The sequence below is a fragment of the Hyla sarda genome, chromosome 11 (assembly GCF_029499605.1).
Source record: "Hyla sarda isolate aHylSar1 chromosome 11, aHylSar1.hap1, whole genome shotgun sequence".
Taxonomy (NCBI): Eukaryota; Metazoa; Chordata; class Amphibia; order Anura; family Hylidae; genus Hyla; species Hyla sarda.
Window position 1 is genome coordinate 103,159,965 of NC_079199.1, and position 27,228 is coordinate 103,187,192.

A 27,228-nucleotide genomic window follows, 5' to 3' on the forward strand; every position below is an offset into this window, starting at 1 on the left:
GGGCCTATGGAGGGTGATGGACAGGGAAGGACCTATATAGGGTGATGGACAGTGAAGGACCTATGGAGGCTGATGGACAGTGAAGGACCTATGGAGGCTGATGGACAGTGAAGGATCTATGGAGGGGGATGGACAGTCAAGGAGAGTGATGGACAGTGAAGGACCTATGGAGGGTGATGGACAGTGAAGGAGAATGATGGACAGTGAAGGACCTATGGAGAGTGATGGACAGTGAAGGATCTATGGAGGGTGATGGACAGTGAAGGAGGTATGGAGGGTGATGGACAGTGAAGGACCTATGGAGAGTGATGGACAGTGAAGGACCTATGGAGGGTGATGGACAATGAAGGACCTATGGAGGGGGATTGAAAGTGAAGGACCTATAGAGGGTGATGGACAGTGAAGGAGGTATGGAGGGTAATGGACAGTGAAGGAGGTATGGAGGGTGATGGACAGTGAAGGACCTATGGAGAGTGATGGACAGTGAAGGACCTATGGAGGGTGATCGACAATGAAGGACCTATGGAGGGTGATCGACAATGAAGGACCTATGGAGGGGGATAGACAATGAAGGACCTATGGAGGGTGATTGAAAGTGAAGGACCTATGGAGGGTGATGGACAGTGAAGGAGGTATGGAGGGCAATGGACAGTGAAGGACCTATGGAGGGTGATGGACAGTGAAGGACCTATGGAGGGTGATGGACATTGAAGTACCTATGAAGGGTGATGGACAGGGAAGGACATATGGAGGGTGATGGACAGGGAAGGAGCTATGGAGGGTGATGGACAGTGAAGGACCTATGGAGGCTGATGGACAGTGAAGGAGAGTGATGGACAGTGAAGGACCTATGGAGGCTGATGGACAGTGAAGGATCTATGGAGGGTGATGGACAGTGAAGGAGAGTGATGGACAGTGAATGACCTATGGAGGCTGATTGACAGTGAAGGACCTATGGAGGGGTATGGATAGTGAAGGAGAATGATGGACAGGGAAGGAGCTATGGAGGGTGATGGACAGTGAAGGATCTATGGAGGGTGATGGGCAGTGAAGGAGAATGATGGACAGGGAAGGAGCTATGGAGGGTGATGGACAGTGAAGGAGAGTGATGGACAGTGAAGGACTTATGGAGGGTGAGGGACAGTGAAGGAACTATGGAGGGTAATGGACAGTGAAGGAGAGTGATGGACAGCGAAGGACCTATGGAGGGTGATGGACAGTGAAGACTCAGAGTCGGTGTAATCACCCTTCTATATGGGTAACACACTGTAACAAACCCCCTCCTCATGAAATCTACTTACCACTGGAGTCACACAATGCAACAGGGGGAGAGGTGCTGGCTGTGAGCGGGTGGTTCGTATGCTAGCTGGCTGAGTTTCTTGCAGTGGGCAGAGCAGCGCCCCCCTCAAGTGGGCACTCTGGGCAGCTGTCTATTTTGCCTATAGGCAGAGTCGGCCCTGGGTCCCAGCGGCCGGACCCCCTCCCCCCTGTGATCAGACATCTTATCCCCTATTCTTTGGATAGGGGATATAATGTCCAGGGATGGAGTACCCCTTTAACATTGAGTGGGATGTCGGTCATCAATCTTAAGATGTGTGTGAGAAGCTTGGCCCATGGGCTTGTGTTTTATGGTGGGAACGAGAGTGGCTGCCAGATAGCTCTAATATAACGTGAGTATTTGAAAGATCGAAACCTAAGTTGTCTGCTGGTGACAAAAAGAAAGCTTGTAAGTAGATAGACAATAAATACTTACCTTTCTGTATAACATATATAGTGAGGGGGTGACTGCGGTCACCGGATCCCGTCCAACATTCATAGACCCCCGAGTCAGAAGATTTGGCCTCGCTAAGGTAAAATTTTTGTTTTTGTTGATTCATCTCTTTATTATCTTTAAACCAAATAAAGTTGTCCTTGTTGCTGTTTTTCTCTGGTCCGGTGTCACATGTTAAGGTCACGGGGTCACCCGTGTATATGTGGTTCCAGTTAGGAGAGGAGGTGACCAGGTACCGGGGTGAGGATCCTGCAAAGAACCGAAACTACGATAGCCACATGACAAGGCCAAAGAGTAACGTTAAATAAGAATGGTATAAAAAATAAATACTTGAAGATTAATGTAAGTGACCCTCCAGATGTTGCAAAACTTTAACTCCCAGCATGCCCGGACAGCCAAATATATGTCTGCCTCCTCCAGAGGATCCACACTGATCATTAAAGGTAAATCAAGGCTTCCCTTTTGCAAAACTATAACTCTCAGCTTGCCCGAACCGCCAAACACCTGTCTGCCTCCTCCAGAGGATCCACACTGATCATGAAAGGTAAATCAAGGCTTCATTGGTTGTCCGTGCATGCTGGGAGTTGAAGTTTTGCAACATCTGTAGGGCCACAGTTTGAGGCCACTGCTGTAGACACTACAAAGAGAGCCTATTGACATATAATCCTAGGGCTCCTTGGGGAATTATTTACCTGAATTTTCCATTATCAAGGCTGAAAAAAAAAAACAAATATACAGAATGTTAGTACAAGTGAGATAACACCGGGGATTCTTGTTTGGGGGATCTGGGGTTATAAGAGGTTTATTTTTTACTTGGTGTGAAAATAAAAGTTATCCCACATCAAACATCAGAAAATATTAATACAAAATAAAATAAAAAAATAAATAAAAAATAAATAATAAAAAAATAGATACATAAATAACATTTTATAACAAATAATTTTTATACAATGTATCAAAAACCCAGCATAGCAAACAGCAGTCAATAATAATACAAAATAAAATCTAAAAATAAATAATAAAAAAAATAGAAAAACAAATAACATTTTATAACAAATAATATTTATGAAATGTAACAAAAACCCTGCATAGCAAACATCAGAAAATATTAATACAAAATAAAATCTAAAAATAAATAATAAAAAATAAACAATAAAAAATAGATACATAAATAACATTTTATAACAAATAATATTTATAAAATGTAACAAAAACCCAGCAAAGCAAACAGCAGTCAATAATAATAGAAATAAATAATAAGAAAACTAGAAAAATAAATAACAATTTATAACAAATAATATTTATAAAATGTAACCAAAAACCCAGCATATCAAACATTAGAAAATATTAATACAAAATAAAATCTAAAAATAAATAATAAAAAAATAGATACATAAATAGCATTTTATAACAAATAATATTTATAAAAATGTAACAAAAACCTAGCATAGCAAACAGCAGTCAATAATAATAAAAGATAAAATCTAAAAATAAATAATAAAAAAACTAGAAAAAAAATAACATTTTATAACAAATAATATTTATGAAATGTAACAAAAACCCTGCATAGCAAACATCATAAAATATTAATACAAAATAAAATCTAAAAATAAATAAAAAAATAGATACATAAATAACATTTTATAACAAATCATATTTATAAATTGTAACAAAAATCCAGCATAGCAAACAGCAGTATATAATAATAGAATTAAATAATTTAAAAAACTAGAAAAACAAATAATTTATAACAAATAATATTTATAAAATGTAACAAAAACCCAGCATAGCAAACATCAGAAAATATTAATACAAAATAAAATATAAAAAGAAATTATAAAAAAATAGAAGAATTAATAACATTTTCAACATTTTATAACAAATAGTGTTTAAAAAATGTAACAAAATCTCAACATAGGAAACAGCATAAAATAATAATACAAAATAACATATAAAATGAAATAGTACAAAGTAAATAAAAAAATAAATACAATTAATATAATTAATAAAATTTATTTAAAACCTTGTATAACAAATAAAATAAATTGTAACAAAACCCAGAGTAGCAACCAGGAGCAATAAATAACAAAATAAAAAATTTAAGGAAGAACTAAACTCAGTTATAAAAGGAACAATATGTCCGCAGGACTCATTGCAGTATGGGGGTGGGGTGGTTGCAGGTACCAGTAATGTAGAGTATCAGCTGCTCATGATAGGTCAGATGTTACTCCCGTATCGCAAACATCCGCCCCGAACATCTTACCCCCTTATAAGATGCCACACCTCCTCAATGCAAGTCTATGGGAGGGGGGCGTGATTTCCGTCACACCCCTCCTATAGACTTGCATTGAGGGGGCATGGCCATGACATGACGAGTCTCCCGCACTGCACTGATGCTCTAAACGAATGCGGGGTGCAGCAGGGAGATTGTTGGGGTCCCCAGCGGCGGGACCCCCGCAATCAGACATGTTATGCCCTATCATTTGGATAGGGGATAAGATGTCTAGGGGGGGGAGTACCCCTTTAAGGGATATGTGGTATTTGGTGGCACTTATTCCAATAACTTGGTGCCATACATAGTTGCCCATAGATTATTGAGGGGAGTCCACAAGGGGCGTATGGTCAGGGGGTGCCCAGATGGTACAACCTCGTACTTTACAAACAACCCACAACATACAATCTTCCATAAATCTGAGATAATAAATATGGAGTTACTAAACCATTTCTGATGACCCAGGAGCACCCTCCTCTCCTTTTTTGCCACCATAGGGACGGGTTGGATTCAGTTAACTATAGAATATAACAGAGACTATACTTACAGATGAGGAGGATGAGGACGAGGACTGACATGGCGGCTCTCGTCTGAGCTCCAAGCAGCGTTCAGCTCGATATGAAGACGTTCACAGGTCTTTTACTTCCCTTTATAGTAAATTATTCTTTCTCGTTGATAAGAAGAAGAAACATTTTTAGCTCCCAATATAACTTCCTCAAAAAAGAAGGTGTGGGGTGAAGATCTGTGGGGGTGAAGATCTGTGAGGGTGAAGATCTGTGGGGGGTGAAGATCTGTGAGGGTGAAGATCTGTGAGGGTGAAGATCTGTGAGGATGAAGATCTGTGGGGGTGAAGATCTGTGAGGGTGAAGATCTGTGAGGGTGAAGATCTGTGAGGATGAAGATCTGTGAGGGTGAAGATCTGTGGGGGTGAAGATCTGTGAGGGTGACGATCTGTGAGGGTGAAGATCTGTGTGGGTGAAGATCTGTGAGGGTGACGATCTGTGAGGGTGAAGATCTGTGTGGGTGAAGATCTGTGAGGGTGAAGATCTGTGAGGGTGATGATCTGTGAGGATGAAGATCTGTGAGGGTGAAGATCTGTGAGGGTGAAGATTTGTGGGGGTGAAGATCTGTGGGGGTGAAGATCTGTGAGGGTGAAGATCTGTGGGGGTGAAGATCTGTGTGGGTGAAGATCTGTGGGGGTGAAGATCTGTGAGGGTGAAGATCTGTGAGGGTGAAGATCTGTGAGGGTGAAGATCTGTGAGGGTGAAGATCTGTGAGGGTGAAGATCTGTGGGGGTGAAGATCTGTGAGGGTGAAGATCTGTGAGGGGGAAGATCTGTGGGGGTGAAGATCTGTGAGGGTGAAGATCTGTGAGGGTGAAGATCTGTGAGGGTGAAGATCTGTGGAAAGTGAAGATCTGTGAGGGTGAAGATCTGTGGGGGTGAAGATCTGTGAGGGTGAAGATCTGTGAGGGTGAAGATCTGTGAGGGTGAAGATCTGTGAGGGTGAAGATCTTTGAGGCTGAAGATCTGTGAGGGTGAAGATCTGTGGGGGTGAAGATCTGTGGGGGTGAAGATCTGTGAGGGTGAAGATCTGTGGGAGTGAAGATCTGTGAGGGTGAAGATCTGTGGGGGTGAAGATCTGTGAGGGTGAAGGTCTGTGAGGGTGAAGATCTGTGAGGGTGAAGGTCTGTGAGGGTGAAGATCTGTGAGGGGGAAGATCTTTGAGGCTGAAGATCTGTGAGGGTGAAGATCTGTGAGGGTGAAGGTCTGTGAGGGTGAAGATCTGTGAGGGGGAAGATCTTTGAGGCTGAAGATCTGTGAGGGTGAAGATCTGTGAGGGTGAAGATCTGTGAGGGTGAAGGTCTGTGAGGGTGAAGATCTTTGAGGCTGAAGATCTGTGAGGGTGAAGATCTGTGAGGGTGAAGGTCTGTGAGGGTGAAGATCTGTGGGGGTGAAGATCTGTGAGGGTGAAGATCTGTGAGGGTGAAGATCTGTGGGGGTGAAGATCTGTGAGGGTGAAGATCTGTGAGGGCGAAGATCTGTGGGGGTGAAGATCTGTGAGGGTGAAGATCTGTGGGGGTGAAGATCTGTGAGGGTGAAGGTCTGTGAGGGTGAAGATCTGTGAGGGTGAAGATCTGTGAGGGTGAAGATATTTGAGGGTGATGATCTGTGAGGGTGAAGATCTGTGAGGGTGAAGATCTGTGAGGGTGAAGATCTTTGAGGCTGAAGATCTGTGAGGGTGAAGATCTGTGAGGGTGAAGATCTGTGAGGGTGAAGATCTTTGAGGCTGGAGATCTGTGAGGGTGAAGATCTGTGAGGGTGAAGATCTGTGGGGGTGAAGATCTGTGAGGCTGAAGATCTGTGAGGGTGAAGATCTGTGGGGGTGAAGATCTGTGAGGGTGAAGATCTGTGAGGGGGAAGATCTGTGAGGGTGAAGATCTGTGGGGGTGAAGATCTGTGTGGGTGAAAATCTGTGAGGTTGAAGATCTGTGGGGGTGAAGATCTGTGAGGGGGAAGATATGTGGGAGTGAATATCTGTGAGGGTGAAGATATGTGGGGGTGAAGATCTGTGAGGGTGAAGATCTGTGGGGGTGAAGATCTGTGGGGGTGAAGATCTGTGAGGGTGAAGATCTGTGGGGGTGAAGATCTGTGAGGGTGAAGATCTGTGAGGGTGAAGATCTGTGGGGGTGAAGATCTATGAGGGTGAAGATCTGTGAGGGTGAAGATCTGTGGGGGTGAAGATCTGTGGGGGTGAAGATCTGTGAGGGTGAAGATCTGTGGGGGTGAAGATCTGTGAGGGTGAAGATCTGTGAGGGTGAAGATCTGTGGGGGTGAAGATCTGTGGGGGTGAAGATCTGTGAGGGTGAAGATCTGTGGGGGTGAAGATCTGTGAGGGTAAAGATATGTGGGGTGAAGATCTGTGAGGGTGAAGATCTGTGGGGGTGAAGATCTGTGGGGGTGAAGATCTGTGGGGGTGAAGATATGTGGGGGTGAAGATATGTGGGGGTGAAGATCTGTGAGGGTGAAGATCTGTGAGGGTGAAGGTCTGTGAGGGTGAAGATCTGTGAGGGTGAAGATCTGTGAGGGTGAAGATCTGTGAGGGTGAAGATCTGTGGGGGTGAAGATCTATGAGGGTGAAGATCTGTGAGGGTGAAGATCTGTGGGGGGGAAGATCTGTGGGGGTGAAGATCTGTGAGGGTGAAGATCTGTGAGGGTGAAGATCTGTGAGGGTGAAGATCTGTGGGGGTGAAGATCTGTGAGGGTGAAGATCTGTGAGGGTGAAGATCTGTGGGGGTGAAGATCTGTGGGGGTGAAGATCTATGAGGGTGAAGATCTGTGAGGGTGAAGATCTGTGGGGGTGAAGATCTGTGGGGGTGAAGATCTGTGAGGGTGAAGATCTGTGGGGGTGAAGATCTGTGAGGGTGAAGATCTGTGAGGGTGAAGATCTGTGGGGGTGAAGATCTGTGGGGGTGAAGATCTGTGAGGGTGAAGATCTGTGGGGGTGAAGATCTGTGAGGGTAAAGATATGTGGGGTGAAGATCTGTGAGGGTGAAGATCTGTGGGGGTGAAGATCTGTGGGGGTGAAGATCTGTGGGGGTGAAGATATGTGGGGGTGAAGATATGTGGGGGTGAAGATCTGTGAGGGTGAAGATCTGTGAGGGTGAAGGTCTGTGAGGGTGAAGATCTGTGAGGGTGAAGATCTGTGAGGGCGAAGATCTGTGAGGGTGAAGATCTGTGAGGGTGAAGATCTGTGAGGGTGAAGATCTGTGAGGGTGAAGATCTGTGAGGGTGAAGATCTGTGAGGTTGAAGATCTGCGAGGGTGAAGATCTGTGAGGGGGAAGATCTGTGAGGGTGAAGATCTGTGAGGGTGAAGATCTGCGAGGGTGAAGATCTGTGGGGGTGAAGATCTGTGAGGGTGAAGATCTGTGAGGGTGAAGATCTGTGAGGGTGAAGATCTGTGAGGGTGAAGATCTTTGAGGCTGAAGATCTGTGAGGGTGAAGATCTGTGAGGGTGAAGATCTGTAAGGGTGAAGATCTTTGAGGCTGGAGATCTGTGAGGGTGAAGATCTGTGAGGGTGAAGATCTGTGGGGGTGAAGATCTGTGAGGCTGAAGATCTGTGAGGGTGAAGATCTGTGAGGGTGAAGATCTGTGAGGCTGAATATCTGTGAGGGTGAAGATCTGTGAGGGTGAAGATCTGTGAGGGTGAAGATCTGTGAGGGTGAAGATCTGTGGGGGTGAAGATCTGTGAGGCTGAAGATCTGTGAGGGTGAAGATCTGTGAGGCTGAAGATCTGTGAGGCTGAAGATCTGTGAGGCTGAAGATCTGTGAGGGTTAAGATCTGTGAGGGTGAAGATCTGTAGGGGTGAAGATCTGTGGGGGTGAAGATCTGTGAGGGTGAAGATCTGTGAGGGTGAAGATCTGTGAGGTTGAAGATCTGCGAGGGTGAAGATCTGTGAGAGGGAAGATCTGTGAGGGTGAAGATCTGTGAGGGTGAAGATCTGCGAGGGTGAAGATCTGTGGGGGTGAAGATCTGTGAGGGTGAAGATCTGTGAGGTTGAAGATCTGTGAGGGTGAAGATCTGTGAGGGTGAAGATCTGCGAGGGTGAAGATCTGTGAGGGTGAAGATCTGTGGGGGTGAAGATCAGTGGGAGTGAAGATCTGTGAGGGTGAAGATCTGTGAGGGTGAAGATCTGTGAGGGCGAAGATCTGTGGGGGTGAAGATCAGTGGGAGTGAAGATCTGTGAGGGTGAAGATCTGTGAGGGTGAAGATCTGTGAGGGCGAAGATCTGTGGGGGTGAAGATCTGTGAGGGTGAAGATCTGTGAGGGTGAAGATCTGTGAGGGTGAAGATCTGTGAGGGTGAAGATCTGTGAGGGGGAAGATCTGTGGGGGTGAAGATCTGTGAGGGTGAAGATCTGTGAGGGTGAAGATCTGTGGGGGTGAAGATCTGTGAGGGTGAAGATCTGTGAGGGTGAAGATCTGTGAGGGTGAAGATCTGTGAGGGTGAAGATCTGTGAGGGTGAAGATCTGTGGGGGTGAAGATCTGTGAGGGTGAAGATCTGTGAGGGTGAAGATCTGTGAGGGTGAAGATCTGTGAGGGTGAAGATCTGTGAGGGTGAAGATCTGTGAGGCTGAAGATCTGTGAGGGTGAAGATCTGTGAGGGTGAAGATCTGTGAGGGTGAAGATCTGTGAGGGTGAAGATCTGTGAGGGGGAAGATCTGTGAGGGTGAAGATCTGTGAGGGCGAAGATCTGTGGGGGTGAAGATCTGTGAGGGTGAAGATCTGTGAGGGCGAAGATCTGTGGGGGTGAAGATATGTGGGGGTGAAGATCTGTGAGGGTGAAGATCTGTGAGGGTGAAGATCTGTGAGGGCGAAGATCTGTGGGGGTGAAGATCTGTGAGGGTGAAGATCTGTGAGGGTGAAGATCTGTGAGGGTGAAGATCTGTGGGAGTGAAGATCTGTGAGGGTGAAGATCTGTGAGGGTGAAGATCTGTGAGGGTGAAGATCTGTGGGGGTGAAGATCTGTGAGGGTGAAGATCTGTGAGGGTGAAGATCTGTGGGGGTGAAGATCTGTGAGGGTGAAGATCTGTGAGGGTGAAGATCTGTGAGGGTGAAGATCTGTGGGGGTGAAGATCTGTGAGGGTGAAGATCTGTGAGGGTGAAGATCTGTGAGGGTGAAGATCTGTGAGGGTGAAGATCTGTGGGGGTGAAGATCTGTGAGGGTGAAGATCTGCGAGGGTGAAGATCTGTGAGGCTGAAGATCTGTGAGGGTGAAGATCTGTGAGGGTGAAGATCTGTGAGGGTGAAGATCTGTGAGGGGGAAGATCTGTGAGGGTGAAGATCTGTGAGGGCGAAGATCTGTGGGGGTGAAGATCTGTGAGGGTGAAGATCTGTGAGGGTGAAGATCTGTGAGGGTGAAGATCTGTGAGGGGGAAGATCTGTGAGGGGGAAGATCTGTGGGGGTGAAGATCTGTGAGGGTGAAGATCTGTGAGTGTGAAGATCTGTGGGGGTGAAGATCTGTGAGGGTGAAGATCTGTGAGGGTGAAGATCTGTGAGGGTGAAGATCTGTGAGGGTGAAGATCTGTGGGGGTGAAGATCTGTGAGGGTGAAGATCTGCGAGGGTGAAGATCTGTGAGGCTGAAGATCTGTGAGGGTGAAGATCTGTGAGGGTGAAGATCTGTGAGGGTGAAGATCTGTGAGGGGGAAGATCTGTGGGGGTGAAGATCTGTGAGGGTGAAGATCTGTGAGGTTGAAGATCTGTGAGGGTGAAGATCTGTGAGGGTGAAGATCTGCGAGGGTGAAGATCTGTGAGGGTGAAGATCTGTGGGGGTGAAGATCAGTGGGAGTGAAGATCTGTGAGGGTGAAGATCTGTGAGGGTGAAGATCTGTGAGGGTGAAGATCTGTGAGGGCGAAGATCTGTGGGGGTGAAGATATGTGGGGGTGAAGATATGTGAGGGTGAAGATCTGTGAGGGTGAAGATCTGTGAGGGGGAAGATCTGTGAGGGGGAAGATCTGTGAGGGTGAAGATCTGTGGGGGTGAAGATCTGTGAGGGTGAAGATCTGTGAGGGTAAAGATCTGTGGGGGTGAAGATCTGTGAGGGTGAAGATCTGTGAGGGTGAAGATCTGTGGGGGTGAAGATCAGTGGGAGTGAAGATCTGTGAGGGTGAAGATCTGTGGGGGTGAAGATCAGTGGGAGTGAAGATCTGTGAGGGTGAAGATCTGTGAGGGTGAAGATCTGTGAGGGTGAAGATCTGTGAGGGCGAAGATCTGTGGGGGTGAAGATATGTGGGGGTGAAGATATGTGAGGGTGAAGATCTGTGAGGGTGAAGATCTGTGAGGGTGAAGATCTGTGAGGGTGAAGATCTGTGAGGGGGAAGATCTGTGAGGGGGAAGATCTGTGAGGGTGAAGATCTGTGAGGGTGAAGATCTGTGAGGGTGAAGATCTGTGGGGGTGAAGATCTGTGAGGGTGAAGATCTGTGAGGGTGAAGATCTGTGAGGGTGAAGATCTGTGAGGGTGAAGATCTGTGAGGGCGAAGATCTGTGGGGGTGAAGATATGTGGGGGTGAAGATATGTGAGGGTGAAGATCTGTGAGGGTGAAGATCTGTGAGGGTGAAGATCTGTGAGGGTGAAGATCTGTGAGGGGGAAGATCTGTGAGGGGGAAGATCTGTGAGGGTGAAGATCTGTGAGGGTGAAGATCTGTGAGGGTGAAGATCTGTGAGGGTGAAGATCTGTGAGGGTGAAGATCTGTGAGGGGGAAGATCTGTGAGGGGGAAGATCTGTGAGGGTGAAGATCTGTGAGGGTGTTGGGTTCTCAGGGTCACACAGGAAAAGCAAAAAGAGGGACCGCTATACTGTCTCCATATACTGTACAAAGAGGGACCGCTATACTGTCTCCATATACTGTAAAAAGAGGGACCGCTATACTGTCTCCATATACTGTACAAAGAGGGACTGCTATACTGTCTCCATATACTGTACAATGACCGCTATACTGTCTCCATATACTGTACAAAGAGGGACCGCTATACTCTCTCCATATACTGTACAAAGAGGGACCGCTATACTGTCTCCATATACTGTACAAAGAGGGACCGCTATACTGTCTCCATATACTGTACAAAGAGGGACCGCTATACTCTCTCCATATACTGTACAAAGAGGGACTGCTATACTGTCTCCATATACTGTACAAAGAGGGACTGCTATACTGTCTCCATATACTGTACAAAGAGGGACCGCTATACTCTCTCCATATACTGTACAAAGAGGGACCGCTATACTCTCTCCATATACTGTACAACGACCGCTATTGGGTGTTATGTTGTCATTGAGGCCTAGTGAGGTATCAGTCACCAAATACATCAATGGCCGGACATTTTTAGTATTATACAGGTCGGATTGTTCTCAGATATTCATGTGGATGGGATTTTTCTTATCCAATTAAAGATATATATATATATATATATATATATATGTAGTGCAGCGGTACGTGGCTTTACATATCTGCCGATTCTTCCATTATGTAGTCAGTGCTGAGTCTTTTCCCAATGTATCTATATAAGATGGAACCTGTTTCCATAATAACATTCTGACCGCCTGCAGCCACCACTAGGGGGAGCTCAGGAGCTTAGTGCATACATACTGTTCATATAGAAGACCAATTCCCAATTACATGTAGATCCCCTCCTAATGCTCATTGGGAGATTATTTACCTGAATTTTCCATTATCAAGGCTGAAAGAAAAGAAAATAGGAAACATTTGTAACTGTGATAAAATACCATAGTCATAAGAAAGCCAAAATACATATACAAAATAACTGAATGGTCAGAGTGATTCCTCTGGAGATGTATAGACCTGTACGGACTGGTGGATTAATCCTCAGGGGCGGGGCCAGTGATGTCATAACTGCTCCGGACTGGTGGATTAATCCTCAGGGGCGGGGCCAGTGATGTCATGACTGGTGGATTAATCCTCAGGGGCGGGGCCAGTGATGTCATAGCTGCTCCAGACTGGTGGATTAATCCTCAGGGGTGGGGCCAGTGATGTCATAGCTGCTCCAGACTGGTGGATTAATCCTCTGGGGCGGGGCCAGTTATGTCATAGCTGCTCCGGACTGGTGGATTAATCCTCAGGGGCGGGGCCAGTGATGTCCTAACTGCTCCGGACTGGTGGATTAATCCTCAGGGGTGGGACCAGTGATGTCATAGCTGCTGAAATGACAAGTTCTGACTGGATTATAAAGTATCATGACATTGCCTTGCGGTATCCGAAGAGGTTAAAGGGGTATTCCAAGAAAAAAAAAAAATGATATCAACTGGCTCCAGAAAGTTAAACAGATTTGAAAATTACTTCTATTAAAAAATCTTAATCCTTCCAATAATTATCAGCTGCTGAAGTTGAGTTGTTGTTGTTTTCTGTCTGGCAACAGTGCTCTCTGCTGACATCTCTGCTTGTCTCGGGAACTGCACAGAGTAGAAGAGGTTTGCTATGGGGATTTGCTTCTACTCTGGACAGTTTCCGAGGCACGTGTCATCAGAGAGCACTTAGACAGAAAAGAACAACTCAACTTCAGCAGCTCATAAGTATTGAAAGGATTAAGATTTTTTTAATAGAAGTCATTTACAAATCTGTTTAACTTTCTGGAGCCAGTTGATATATAGCAAAAAGCTAAATTTACTTTAAAGGGGTACTCCACCGCTAGACATCTTATCCCCTACCCAAAGGATAGGGGATAAGATGTCTGATCGCGGGGGTCTCGCCGCTGGGAACCCCGCGATCTCTCCTGCAGCACCCCTGTCATCTGGTGCACGGAGCGAGCTCCGTGCACCAGATGACAGGGGTGCTGCAGGAGAGATCGCATGGGTTCCCAGCGGCGAGACCCCCGCGATCAGACATCTTATCCCCTATCCTTTGGATAGGGGGATAAGATTTCTAGGGGAGGAGTACCCCTTTAAGGCTGGAGGATGTATAAAAAAGAACATGTGATACTTAATTATTAACCAGAAAGGGGTACTCCGGTGGAAAAGAATGTTTTTCAAATCAACTGGTGCCAGAAAGTTAAACAGAATTGTAAATTACTTCTATTTAAAAATCTTAATCCTTCCAGTACCTATCAGCTGCTGTATGCTCCACAGGAAGTTGTGTAGTTCTTTCCAGTCGGACCACAGTGCTCTTTGCTGACACCTCTGTCCATGTCAGGAACTGTCCAGAGCAGGAGAGGTTTGCTATGGGGATTTGCTTCTACTCTGGACAGTTCCTGACATGGACAGAGGTGTCAGCAGAGAGCACTGTGGTCAGTCTGGAAAGAACTTCATAACTTCCTGTAGAGCATACAGCAGCTGATAAGTACTGGGAGGATTAATATTTTTTAATAGAAGTAATGTACAGATCTGTTTAACATTCTGGCACCAGTTGGTTTAAAAAAATAAAATAAAATGTTTTTCACTGGAGTACCCCTTTAAGCCATTTTGGGTTCAGGCTCTGGTTGGACCCCTCAAGGATATTCAGAGTTGTCCTTAAAGGGGTACTCCGGTGGAATTTTTTTTTTTTTTTTATCAATTGGAGCCAGAAAGTTAAACAGATTTGTAAATTACTTATATTAAAAAATCTTAATCCTTCCAGTACTTATTAGCTGCTGAATACTACAGGAAATTCTTTTTTTTTTTTTTTTTTTTTGGGGGGGGGACACAGAGCTCTCTTCTGACATCACGAGCACAGTGCTCTCTGCTGACATCTCTGTCCATTTTAGGAACAGTCCAGAGTAGGAGAAAATCCCCATAGCAAACCTCTCCTGCTCTGGACAGTTCCTGACATGGACAGAGGTGTCAGCAGAGAGCACTGTGGTCAGACAGAAAAGAAATTCAAAAAGAAATTGACTTCCTCTGTAGTATACAGCAGCTGATAAGTACTGGAAGGATTAAGATTTTTTAATAGAAGTAATTTGCAAATCTGTTTAACTTTCTGCCACCAGTTGATTTAAAAAAAAAAAAAAGTTTTTCACCGGAGTACCCCTTTAAGCTGCTCCTGCGTTGTCTGGATCATGTTTTCATTAAGAATTTCTCTGTACTTTGCGCCATTTAGCTATATGTCGTTTTTATCCGTTCTGTTCCACCGGTTTCCTCTTCACTTTTGCACCCACAAGAATGAAACAAGGTGTCGTAGTGACAAATGTCGAAACTAGGTCACACTTACAGGAATTGGCTCTAAAGCCACAGCGAAGGAACGCCGAGAAACAAAAACTAACTAAATGAATGAATGAATGAATTCATTAATTAATTAAATAAATAAATAAATAAATAAAATATTAGATATAAAGTAGAAAACAAAAAAAAAATTTGACATTAAAAAAATTTACTCCATCTGTCATATTTAGGGTTAACACCTGGCCGGTATTTTACAGGCACAGCCGGTATTTATATCTTAAAAATAATGGCAATGTAATGGCCGTCACATATCCAACCAATCCTCCAACTCCCAGTGTTTCCCAACTAGCGAGCCTCCAGCTGTTGCAAAACTACAACTCCCAGCATGCCCGGACAGCCGTTGGCTGTCCGGACATGCTGGGAGTTGTAGTTTTGCAACAGCTGGAGGCACCTCTGGTTGGGAAACACTGACCTATACTATATACTACTATATAGTCCAACATGCTGGGAGTTGTAGTTTTGCAACAGCTGGAGGCACCTCTGGTTGGGAAACACTGACCTATACTATATACTACTATATAATCCAACATGCTGGGAGTTGTAGTTTTGCAACAGCTGGAGGAACGCTGGTTGGGAAACACTGACCTATACTATGTACTGCTATATTGTCCAACATGCTGGGGGATGTAGTTTTGCAACAGCTGGAGGCACCCCTGGTTGGGAAACACTGACCTATACTATATACTACTATATAGTCCAACATGCTGGGAGTTGTAGTTTTGCAACAGCTTGAGGCACCCCTGGTTGGAAAACACTGACCTATATTATATACTACTATATAGTCCAACATGCTGGGAGTTGTAGTTTTGCAACAGCTGGAGGCACCCTGGTTGGAAAACACTGACCTATATTATATACTACTATATAGTCCAACATGCTGGGAGTTGTAGTTTTGCAACAGCTGGAGGCACCCCTGGTTGGGAAACACTGACCTATTTTATATACTACTATATAGTCCAACATGCTGGGAGTTGTAGTTTTGCAACAGCTGGAGGCACCCCTGGTTGGGAAACACTGACCTATACTATATACTACTATATAGTCCAACATGCTGGGAGTTGTAGTTTTTCAACAGCTGGAGGCACCCTGGTTGGGAAACACTGACCTATACTATATACTACTATATAGTCCAACATGCTGGGAGTTGTAGTTTTGCAACAGCTGGAGGCACCCCTGGTTGGAAAACACTGACCTATATTATATACTACTATATAGTCCAACATGCTGGGAGTTGTAGTTTTGCAACAGCTGGAGGCACCCCTGGTTTGGAAACACTGACCTATTTTATATACTACTATATAGTCCAACATGCTGGGAGTTGTAGTTTTGCAACAGCTTGAGGCACCCCTGGTTGGAAAACACTGACCTATATTATATACTACTATATAGTCCAACATGCTGGGAGTTGTAGTTTTGCAACAGCTGGAGGCACCCCTGGTTGGGAAACACTGACCTATTTTATATACTACTATATAGTCCAACATGCTGGGAGTTGTAGTTTTGCAACAGCTGGAGGCACCCTGGTTGGAAAACACTGACCTATATTATATACTACTATATAGTCCAACATGCTGGGAGTTGTAGTTTTGCAACAGCTGGAGGCACCCCTGGTTGGGAAACACTGACCTATTTTATATACTACTATATAGTCCAACATGCTGGGAGTTGTAGTTTTGCAACAGCTGGAGGCACCCTGGTTGGAAAACACTGACCTATATTATATACTACTATATAGTCCAACATGCTGGGAGTTATAGTTTTGCAACAGCTGGAGGCACCCCTGGTTGGGAAACACTGACCTATACTATATACTACTATATAGTCCAACATGCTGGGAGTTGTAGTTTTGCAACAGCTGGAGGCTCCCCTGGTTGGGAAACACTGACCTATACTATATACTACTATATAGTCCAACATGCTGGGAGTTGTAGTTTTGCAACAGCTGGAGGCACCCATGGTTGGGAAACACTGACCTATACTGTATACTACTATATAGTCCAACATGCTGGGAGTTGTAGTTTTGCAACAGCTGGAGACACTCCAGGTTGGGAAACATTGACCTATTTTATATACTACTATATAGTCCAACATGATGGGAGTTGTAGTTTTGCAACAGCTGGAGGCACCCTGGTTGGGAAACACTGACCTATACTATATACTACTATATAGTCCAACATGCTGGGAGTTGTAGTTGTCGTTTGGGGCAGCTGCTGTATCATGGCATGCTGGGAGTTGTAGTTAGTAACTAACTGCAACTCCCTAATTTGTTTAAAAAATAAAAAAAAGCGATCAAAAAGTCCCATCAAAACAAAAACAGTCCTGTGAAAAACTACAGATTGGGGGGCAAAAAATGACCCTCATACAGGCCCCGTATAAGGAGAAAGAAAAAAGTTATAGGGGTCAGAATAGGACAAAATGATCCCCTTAATATGTGTATCCTGTGATGTCACGCATATATAATTAATTATGCAAATTAGCATGGCCGGTATTTTTGGGGGGGAAGAAAGGTGACGACCCTAGTCATATTGTTTGGGCAGGATCGTTCCGGAGGACAGAGAACTCCCCATCCCTGATAAGCCCCATGGATGACGTCCTCGGTCATCAGACCGGACCACCAGCTCTCACTATTTGGCTCAGTATCCAGTTACATAATCCAAGTCATAGACCGAGACGTCTTGGTTTGGCTTTAACCCATGATGGTTGGTCTAGAAATCACAAACAGGTTTATCCTCTCAGAGACTTGAGGTAAAGAATCTATCGGACTATCACAAAAAATTCTGATGACCCATGACAATCGCCCCCAAGCACTCGCCTCCCCCGGACATCACCATAGGGGTGGAGAATATCTGAGAACTACTTACAGAGGAGGGTGATGAGGACGAGGACTGACATGGTGGGCTATCGGTGTAGGCTGCCTGCAGAGCTCAGTATGAAGGGCTTCACAGTTTCTTTTACTTTCGCTTTACACTGGTTTTACCTCTAGGTGAGTGAGAAGAAGGAGGAACATTTTTTGGTGCATGGCAAAAAGCTGGTAGTTAGGTTCTTAGGTTGTAGCATGTCTGATCCTTTCACAAGACCCTACAGGAAAGGCAAACCCACAGAACATCCAAAAATATTGTTTACTAATGTTTTTGTCTGCTCTAATGTAATCTTACATGGCTTTATAGATGTAGAAGAAGGAGGAACATTTTTCGGTGCATGGTGAAGAGTTGGTAGTTAGGTTCTTGGGTTGTAGCGTGTCTGATCCTTTCACAAGACCCTACAGGAAAGGCAAACCCACAGAACATCCAAAAATATTGTTTACTAATGTTTTAGTCTGCTCTAATGTAATCTTACATGGCTTTATAGATGTAGAAGAAGGAGGAACATTTTTCGGTGCATGGCGAAGAGCTGGTAGCTAGGTTGTTGGGTTGTAGCATGTCTGATCCTTTCACAAGACCCTACAGGAAAGGCAAACCCACAGAACATCAACAAATATTGTTTACTAATGTTTTTGTCTGCTCTAATGCAATCATACATGGCTTTATAGATATAGAAGAAGGAGGAACATTTTTTGGTGCATGGCGAAAAGTTGGTAGTTAGGTTGTTGGGTTGTGGCATGTCTGATCCTTTCACAAGACCCTACAGGAAAGGCAAACCCACAGAACATCAACAAATATTGTTTACTAATGTTTTTGTCTGCTCTAATGTAATCTTACATGGCTTTATAGATGTAGAAGAAGGAGGAACATTTTTCGGTGCATGGTGAAGAGTTGGTAGTTAGGTTCTTGGGTTGTAGCGTGTCTGATCCTTTCACAAGACCCTACAGGAAAGGCAAACCCACAGAACATCAACAAATATTGTTTACTAATGTTTTTGTCTGCTCTAATGTAATCATACATGGCTTTATAGATGTAGAAAAAGGAGGAACATTTTTAGGTGCATGGGGAAGAGTTGGTAGTTAGGTTCTTGGGTTGTAGCGTGTCTGATCCTTTCACAAGATCCTACAGGAAAGGCAAACCCACAGAACATCAAAAAATATTGTTTACTAATGTTTTTGTCTGCTCTAATGTAATCATACAGGGATTTATAGATGTAGAAGAAGGAGCAACATTTTTTGGTGCATGGTGAAGAGCCGGTAGTTAGATTGTTGGGTTGTAGCATGTCTGATCCTTTCACAAGACCCTACAGGAAAGGCAAACTCACAGAGCATTAAAAAATATTGTTTACTAATGTTTTTATCTGCTCTAATGTAATCATACATGGCTTTATAGATGTAGAAGAAGGAGGAACATTTTCCGGTGCTTGGTGAAGAGTTGGTAGTTAGGTTGTTGGGTTGTAGCATGTCTGATCCTTTCACAAGACCCTACAGGAAAGGCAAACCCACAGAACATCAACAAATATTGTTTACTAATGTTTTTGTCTGCTCTAATGTAATCATTCATGGCTTTATAGATGTAGAAGCAGCATTTTATGGCAGTGGATCTACCACAATGGACGTTTATCAAGTGATAGATTGTGGGGGCTTCATTGTTAGTGTGATGTCCTAGAACCAGTAGCTGTCCTGTCGCTTTGGACTGATTCTAGCAGCTTGACAGCACAAGGCGTTGGGCCCCCTAGAGACTAATAGTTAAATAAGTTATTAACTAGTATACAATACAGAAAGGGGAGGGCACACTGAACGGCAACTTCACCTGCATGGAATGCGCAGCCCAACCTCGGCGACCTATATGAGTACCTCCTGCGGATTGCATATACTACAGATGAAGTATCAAGAAATATAGTACAGGAGGGGTGTATGTGCACTCACCGCTCAATATAGGTCACTGTGTCCCGGGGTCCTGGTCACGGGAAGCTGGATCTCAGCGTGGACGCATATAGGTAGCGCTCGGAGGCAAAGTCGGCAGTTTTGCACGTGAGTGCGTGCTCCTTCCGGCCTCCAGAAGAAGCACGCACTCACGTGCGAAACTGCCGGCGTGCACAAACTGTCGGCGTGAGTGCACATACTATGTAACTATGTAACTCTCCTGTCTCTTCATCACATTCTCCTGTCTCTTCATTACACTCTTCTGTCTCTTCATTACACTCTCCTGTCTATTCATAACACCCACCTGTCTCTTCATAACACCCACCTGTCTCTTCATTACACCCTCCTGTCTCTTCATTACACCCACCTGTCTCTTCATTACATGCTCCCGTCTCTTCATTACACCCACCTGCCTCTTCATTACACCCTCCTATCTCTTCATTATACCCTCCTGTCTCTTCATTACACCCACCTGTCTCTTCATTACATGCTCCTGTCTCTTCATTACACCCACCTGTCTCTTCATTACACCCTCCTGTCTCTTCATTACACCCTCCTGTCTCTTCATTACACCCTCCTGTCTCTTCATTACACCCACCTGTCTCTTCATTACACCCACCTGTCTCTTCATTACACCCTCCTGTCTCTTCATTACACTCTCCCGTCTCTTCATTACACAACCGTCTCTTCATTACAATCTCCTGTCTCTTCATTACACCCTCCTGTCTCTTCATTACACCCTCCTGTCTCTTCATTACACTCTCCTGTCTCTTCATTACACCCTCCAGTCTCTTCATTACACCCTCCAGTCTCTTCATTACACCTCCAGTCTCTTCATTACACCCTCCTGTCTCTTCATTACACTCTCCTGTCTCTTCATTACACTCTCCTGTCTCTTCATTACACCCTCCAGTCTCTTCATTACAACCTCCAGTCTCTTCATTACACCTCCAGTCTCTTCATTACACCCTCCTGTCTCTTCATTACACCCTCCTGTCTCTTCATTACACCCTCCTGTCTCTTCATTACCCCTCCTGTCTCTTCATTACACTCCCTGTGTATCCCAACCGTATCTCATCTTGTATCTAGGCTAGAGCCTCCTCTGTATTGTACAGTTTTCCCCAATAATCTTCTCTATTCTCTCTACTATTATAATCACTTCCATAGATCATCATTACATAGATCACTTCATTCTATTCCATCATCTCAGTTCTTCCTGCTCTATATCAAGATGATATAAAAAGTGTGGACCTACTGTAGAGATCCTGTAAAATACTCAATAAGAGACAATTACACAAATAGGAATATACACAAAATATTTATATGAACAATAAAATACATTCTGGAGCACATAACACTAACAGCTTCAAAAGAACGGCACTATACAAAGGTAGATGGGAAGACAGCGGCTGTTACACCGGTGTATGTGTGATAGTCTATATTAAAGGGGTACTCCGCCCAAAAGATAGGGGATAAGATGTCTAATGGCGGAGGTCCCGCCTCTGGGATCTCAGCTGCGGCACCCTAGACATCCAGAAGAAATCAGCTCTGTTTTTCCAATCCTAGAGATTTCTTTTACATTTAGGGAAGTTGTTATAAGTCGATCAGTCACTCCCCTTTTCCTGACCTATTATATATGTGAATAGGAATGTAGTAGAGGTGCCCATCACTGGCACCGATCTCCACAGATATTATGCCCCAGAGGTATTTGGTGACATCACGATTGAAGTCTCTCAGTATTAAGGTTCTGGTAGAGATCCACACAGTCAGGTCTCCCATTGGTTGGTCGTGGATCCGTTGTCGGCTGAGAAAACTGTACAGCAGAATATGTCACAGATAATTCTTCCTGAGGGGGAATAAAGGCAGAATTATATTCTAATCTAAGTGTTTTCCATGGCTGCCTGTAAATACGAAAATACATGGAGAGTTTATAGTAACAGTGCCGAAAAAATATTTAAAAAAATTGACAAAACCAAGGCCAACTGGTTACAAACCAGTGTGAGATAATGTAAGATGACATTAGATTAGATAAGTGAAAGGTGACCAGAAAGTGTTGGTCAATGACCATGACTAGGGGAAGACCATGACTAGGGGAAGACCGTGACTAGGGGAAGACCCTGTCTAGGGGAAGAACGTGACTAGGTGAAGGCCGTGACTAGGTGAAGATCGTGACTAGGTGAAGATCATGACTAGGTGAAGGCCATGACTAGGGGAAGACCGTGACTAGGTGAAGACCGTGACTAGGGGAAGACCGTGACTAGGGGAAGACCCTGTCTAGGGGAAGAACGTGACTAGGTGAAGGCCGTGACTAGGTGAAGGCCGTGACTAGGTGAAGATCATGACTAGGTGAAGGCCATGACTAGGTGAAGGCCATGACTAGGTGAAGGCCATGACTAGGTGAATGCCATGACTAGGTGAAGATCGTGACTAGGTGAAGGCCATGACTAGGGGAAGACCATGACTAGGGGAAGACCATGACTAGGTGAAGATCGTGACTAGGTGAAGGCCATGACTAGGGGAAGACCATGACTAGGGGAAGACCATGACTAGGGGAAGACCGTGACTAGGTGAAGATCATGACTAGGTGAAGGCCATGACTAGGGGAAGACCGTGACTAGGTGAAGACCGTGACTAGGTGAAGATCGTGACTAGGTGAAGGCCATGACTAGGGGAAGACCATGACTAGGGGAAGACCATAACTAGGTGAAGATCATGACTAGGTGAAGGCCATGAGTAGGGGAAGACCATGACTAGAGGAAGATCGTGACTAGGTGAAGATCATGACTAGGTGAAGATCATGACTAGGTGAAGATCATGACTAGGGGAAGACCATGACTAGGGGAAGACCATGACTAGAGGAAGATCGTGACTAGGTGAAGATCGTGACTAGGTGAAGATAGTTACTAGGTGAAGATCATGACTTGGTGAAGGCCTTGACTAGGTAAAGTAAAATAATCTAGAAGATTTAACGTCTGGTTTTCCCAAATTGGTAGATAGCCGATATTGTCTTATTTAGCTTAACATTTCCCCTAAGAAATGGGTACAAAGAAGAAGTCACTTGGTCAATTCCCTGAGAAGGTCCAGATGTGGTATCAACAATACATTAAATTGCAGATATTGATCTACTATTTTTAAGACAATGTAAATAATGACTATAATCCAAACAAACGTGGCAAGAAAAGGCGACACTTCCTACTTCTCTAAATTTTCCATTTCATGGGTGTAAAAAGTTTTTGAACAATATCAGTCTAGTAAATACTTACATTGTCTTTGTTTGAACGTGGAGATGCTGTAGGGGGGAAAAAAATAGGTATGTTGATGGAATGTGAGAAATGTCACCAGCAATGGAAGGATTCTTCACAGTTAGAGCAGGTATAGACTATTAAAGCAACAAGGGCTTGTCTTGGCAAATACCAAAAAGTACTAGAAAACTCATAAAGTACTTTAAGCTGTATAAACTTTCCAGTTTATTAGGAAATTATCTGCCCTTACCAGCGGCTCCTAACTGGGTGATGGTCCCTACACTTTACTGCTACAGGGAGGTCAGAAAGACCAGGTTAGCAACACATGGGCAAGGATATAGCCAAATCAGAAGACCAAGTGTAACGCAGGGACAAGCCATTGTCAAAACCTAAAGGTGAGCACAGTACAAAATCAGCAAGCAAGAGAATAGCCAAAAATACAGGTAAACGGTCAGATTAGAAAAATACAGGGAGGAGGAACTCTAGTGAAGGGTACAAAGTGACTGTAGCAGCTGTCTAGTTTAAGTCTCCTACTGTAGAGAGGTGTAAAAGCTGGCGCGGCAGCTGTTTGGTCCATCGCTACTACCTCCTAATTGGCTAGGCATGGCTGCCTCACAGAGTGACAAGTGGTCTTGCGCCATGTAAGTTAATCGACAGGGGCACCTGACAAAGATCCAAGAGGGCTCTGGACCCAGGACAGGTAAGTATGTTACAGATTATTTATTCTTCATACAATGTTTTCATGTCATGGACACGAAACAGTAACCCCGATGGAAATAAGTAATTAGGAAATATTTAAACCAAGTATTACTCTTCGCCCCCTTGGGCTAAACACAGTACGTCAGTCCTGACCGGAGGATTATTTTACTAAAATACTTACACATGTATTTACACAGTGCAGCGTACAGATACACATCATGTGACTTACCTTCTTTTACCCGAATAAAAGCAATTTGGGAATAACCTACGTCTTCTTCACATACAACATGATTCCTGGAAGGGACTGGGAAAAAATAAAGGATTTAAATGGAAAAACTAAGAGAAAAATGGGTTAATATTAGAGTGCTAGAGTCAGGAGGAAGCTGTAAAGGGAGACAATAAAATAGTAAAATAGATGTCAGCTCGTGGCCTCATAATGGTGTGTCAGTCAGTACTGTTGGGTAATACCAGCTATCTAGTTACTTCAGTATTGGTTGTGTGGATACTATTTGCCCCATGATAGAAGCCCCGATCCATGTTACCTCAGTCCAACTTCTACTCATCTACTCTGACCAGGGGCCCTTTACTTTTCCTGACTTTTATGAGGCATCAACCATTAATCTTCCACCTTCCCCATCCTAAATCTAATTGCCTACCCAGTGTCTCTGAACCACTATGCTACGTCCTACAAGACTTTTCTGGGTGCACGGATCTGAGGGTTTAACCAGGAAAGCTCATTACCCCATGAAAGGGATCGGGGGCAATGAACACAAGGGTTCCTTGGACTCCATGTTGTGGTTAAAGGTCACTCCGCTGCTAGACATGATGTCTGATCGTGGGGGTCCTGCTGCAATCTCCTGCAGCACCCGACATTCAAAACATACGCCAGGTTCCTGCGGCAGTGGTTGTGACGCCATGGCCACGCCCCCTCGTGCCGTCATGCCACACCCCCTCTATTCATGTCTATGGGAGGGGGCATGTCGGCCGACACACCCCCTCCCATAGACATGGATAGAGGGGAAAGGTGTGACGCCATGAGGGGGCGTGGCCCTAATGTCAAGATCATGGCCTCTGGCTCCTAGCGTTCTGAACAAAATGTTTAGAACGCTCGAGCACCAGAGTACCCATTTAAGTTTCCAGTTTGTAGCTACTAAATTACTAAGAATGCCTTTTTTACTTGACAACTTGACAAAGACCCAATAATAAGGCATGACGAGGATCGGGGCGATGAACATAAGGGTTCCTTGGACTCCATGTCATAGTTAAAAGGGAACTCCACTGCTAGACATCTTATCCCTTATCCAACAAACGCCAAATTCCTGTGGCAGTGGTCGTGATGTCACGGCCAAGCCCGCTTGTGATGTCACGCCACACCCCCTCTATTCATGTCTATGAGAGGGGGCATGTTGGCCGACACGCCCCCTCCCATAGACGTGAATAGAGGGTGCGTGGCATGACATCATGATCACGGCTTCCGGCTCCGAGCGTCCTGAACAAATTTTCAGAATGCTGGAGCACCGGAGTACCCCTGTAAGTTTCCAGTTTGTTGCCACTAAGTTACTAAGAATACCTATTCTACTTGACAGAGACCTAATAACGCGTTTCAACGTTCCTCATATGTTAGGGTTATGTCCTACAATCTTATGAAGGGAAATCTTGAAACGCGTCATTATTGGGCCATTGTCAAGTTCTTTCAGAAAAGTTATTCTCCTTCAACTGCAACGAGAAAGATCTTGGTCAACCTTGGTTAGAAAAGTCTAAAAATTTGTGACAATTTTGGGACATTATTAGACCGGGAACTGTAGCTTCCTGAGGGGCCTTCTGCTCCCCATCTGAGCAATTGCTAATCTTTTGAATTGCCCACAAGAGTAGAAGACCTGTACACCCCTATGTTGGGCCCCACTATCTTCTACAGTCCTATACCGATTTGGGTTAAAGCTCACAAATTTCTTCTGATCTGGTTAGATCGGTCGTAGTTATAAATGAAAAAAATCATGTAAAAGAAAGACAACTAGGACACCAAACTCCAAGGTTACTTACTGTTAGTGTAGTCTTCCTGGCCAATGTCTAATGAACTCTGGCAGATGTCCCTTGTCGGGTTCTGTGTAGATCTGGATGACACAACAAGTGTAAGAAAGAAAGTCAGACGATGGATTTTGTGTCATAGTAACGGTCAACAAGCCAAGAACCATCTATGAATTCCTATACAGCAATACCGTATACAGCACACAATGCCCACTTACCTCACCTCATCTTTAGTTCTCTCTAAAAGAAACAAAAAAAAAACATTAAAGATAAAATCATAAAAATTTAAAATAAAAAAATCCAAACAAAGTGTTACCCATTTTGAGTTGTTGTCCGGCACATCGTCTATATATCGAAGCCATTTTCTGTCTGTACATTAAGCCCAGGACAGCAGTGAGAACAGTCAAGAGGACAATCCCCAGTAAAGTCAACAGGACATTGTTTTCTGATAGAAGAAGACAAGGTTTCATTATATAAAATATGATTTAACTGTCCGGCAGGCAGGTGTAAAGAATAGTTAGTGCAGGGGCAGGGAGAGGGGACCAGTCGGCGGAGAAGAGAAGATTTATTGTCAGCTGAGAAAAAAAGTGAGGAGGGAGAGAAGCGCTTCTGCAGTGAGAAGTGCAGGGAGGACAAGCAGCCTGGGGGGCTTCAGGAGACTGGTAAAAGCTGGGTGGCACGCATTATGCGTGCCACCCAGCTTTTCCCAGTCTCCTGAATAGCATTGCTTTTACTCTTCCACAATGTCTAGGAAGGAAGATGGAAGAACAGCGGGTACTCAGCTAGTCACATAAGTGTCCTCACCAGCTGTGCTCGGCTCCATGACATTAATGTCCCAGGGGTCACTTAAGACGGAGAAGGTTCTGCTGGGTGGTAGGGTATTGCTGGCTTGACATCGATAGGTTCCTGTATGGTGACTCTGAAGAGAACCGATATATAGTTGTCTCCAATTGTCTCTAAGCTGGTAGAACATTGACCGTTCTTCTACTACTTCGCCATTGTGGAACCAAAGATATGACGGAGAAGTGCCACGCTGAACGGAGCAGGTAAACGTGACAGGCTCCCCAAATGTAAAATCCTCATCATCATTTTCTATTGTAACTGAGATATCTGCTACGGGGTCTGTTTAAACCAAAAATACAAAAAAACAAAAAATAATAATAAATTTAGTAAGTCTATAGAGATATCAAAGGGATCAAAGCCAGATATTGAAATATGTCGTTTGTTCTCAAATTTTTCTTTAATTTTATTTTTTTACAAAATTTAGATACTGTATATGCTCTACAGCGGGCCCCAAGGACATAGGCAAAATGGTCTGGAGCTGACCCCATTCACTTATATGGAAAAGTTTTCTGGACACGCTCTATCACCTGTGTGGGGAGGGGGTGGCTGAGCAGCGAATAACAGCTATTGTCTTATCTATACACTGATCCTGTCTGTGATGATAAGAAGATCACTGCTAGAAAGTTATCTGTAATGAATTAAAAGTCTCAGCTTAATATTAGACCTAGTGGCCAGGCTGTAATAAATAATATAAATAGCAAAATTAATACCAAGTGTCAAGAAGGCGGAGTCCAGCTGCTCAAGTACCACAGTGGGACACACCTTCTTGCTCACCCTCACCTTCCAGCCCCTCCTTGATGGATATATTGAGTCCTGTACATCTATCTTGGACAGGCTGGTAGGTGAGGGTGAAAGAGAAGACGTTCCAGGCTGTGGC

The 27,228-nt window shown here is 44.5% G+C and overlaps 2 protein-coding genes across 10 annotated transcripts in view; both read right to left on the bottom strand.

The window, feature by feature from the left end:
* LOC130295083 (high affinity immunoglobulin gamma Fc receptor I-like) overlaps positions 1 to 17,697 on the bottom strand; it is a 34,519-nt gene extending 16,822 nt beyond the window's left edge. For all 9 annotated transcript variants that reach the window (XR_008848695.1, XM_056545363.1, XM_056545358.1 and 6 more), the window contains exons 1-5: positions 17,618 to 17,697; positions 12,266 to 12,286; positions 4,591 to 4,707; positions 2,464 to 2,484; positions 1,754 to 2,020 (exon numbers count right to left, since the gene is read on the bottom strand). Coding sequence is in view for 8 of the 9 variants with exons in the window: in XM_056545363.1 (XP_056401338.1) it covers positions 1,754 to 2,020; positions 2,464 to 2,484; positions 4,591 to 4,621 (319 nt within the window). In the remaining variant the exon portion in view is untranslated. The remainder of the gene's footprint in view (positions 1 to 1,753; positions 2,021 to 2,463; positions 2,485 to 4,590; positions 4,708 to 12,265; positions 12,287 to 17,617) is intronic.
* Positions 17,698 to 20,865: 3,168 nt separating this feature from the next.
* Positions 20,866 to 27,228, bottom strand: part of LOC130295080 (Fc receptor-like protein 3) — a 32,272-nt gene continuing 25,909 nt past the window's right edge. Inside the window, exons 9-15 of the mRNA XM_056545349.1 lie at positions 26,313 to 26,630; positions 25,825 to 25,953; positions 25,727 to 25,748; positions 25,524 to 25,594; positions 23,713 to 23,787; positions 22,806 to 22,831; positions 20,866 to 21,388 (exon numbers count right to left, since the gene is read on the bottom strand). Coding sequence (XP_056401324.1) covers positions 21,260 to 21,388; positions 22,806 to 22,831; positions 23,713 to 23,787; positions 25,524 to 25,594; positions 25,727 to 25,748; positions 25,825 to 25,953; positions 26,313 to 26,630 — 770 coding nt within the window. The 3' untranslated portion in view covers positions 20,866 to 21,259. The remainder of the gene's footprint in view (positions 21,389 to 22,805; positions 22,832 to 23,712; positions 23,788 to 25,523; positions 25,595 to 25,726; positions 25,749 to 25,824; positions 25,954 to 26,312; positions 26,631 to 27,228) is intronic.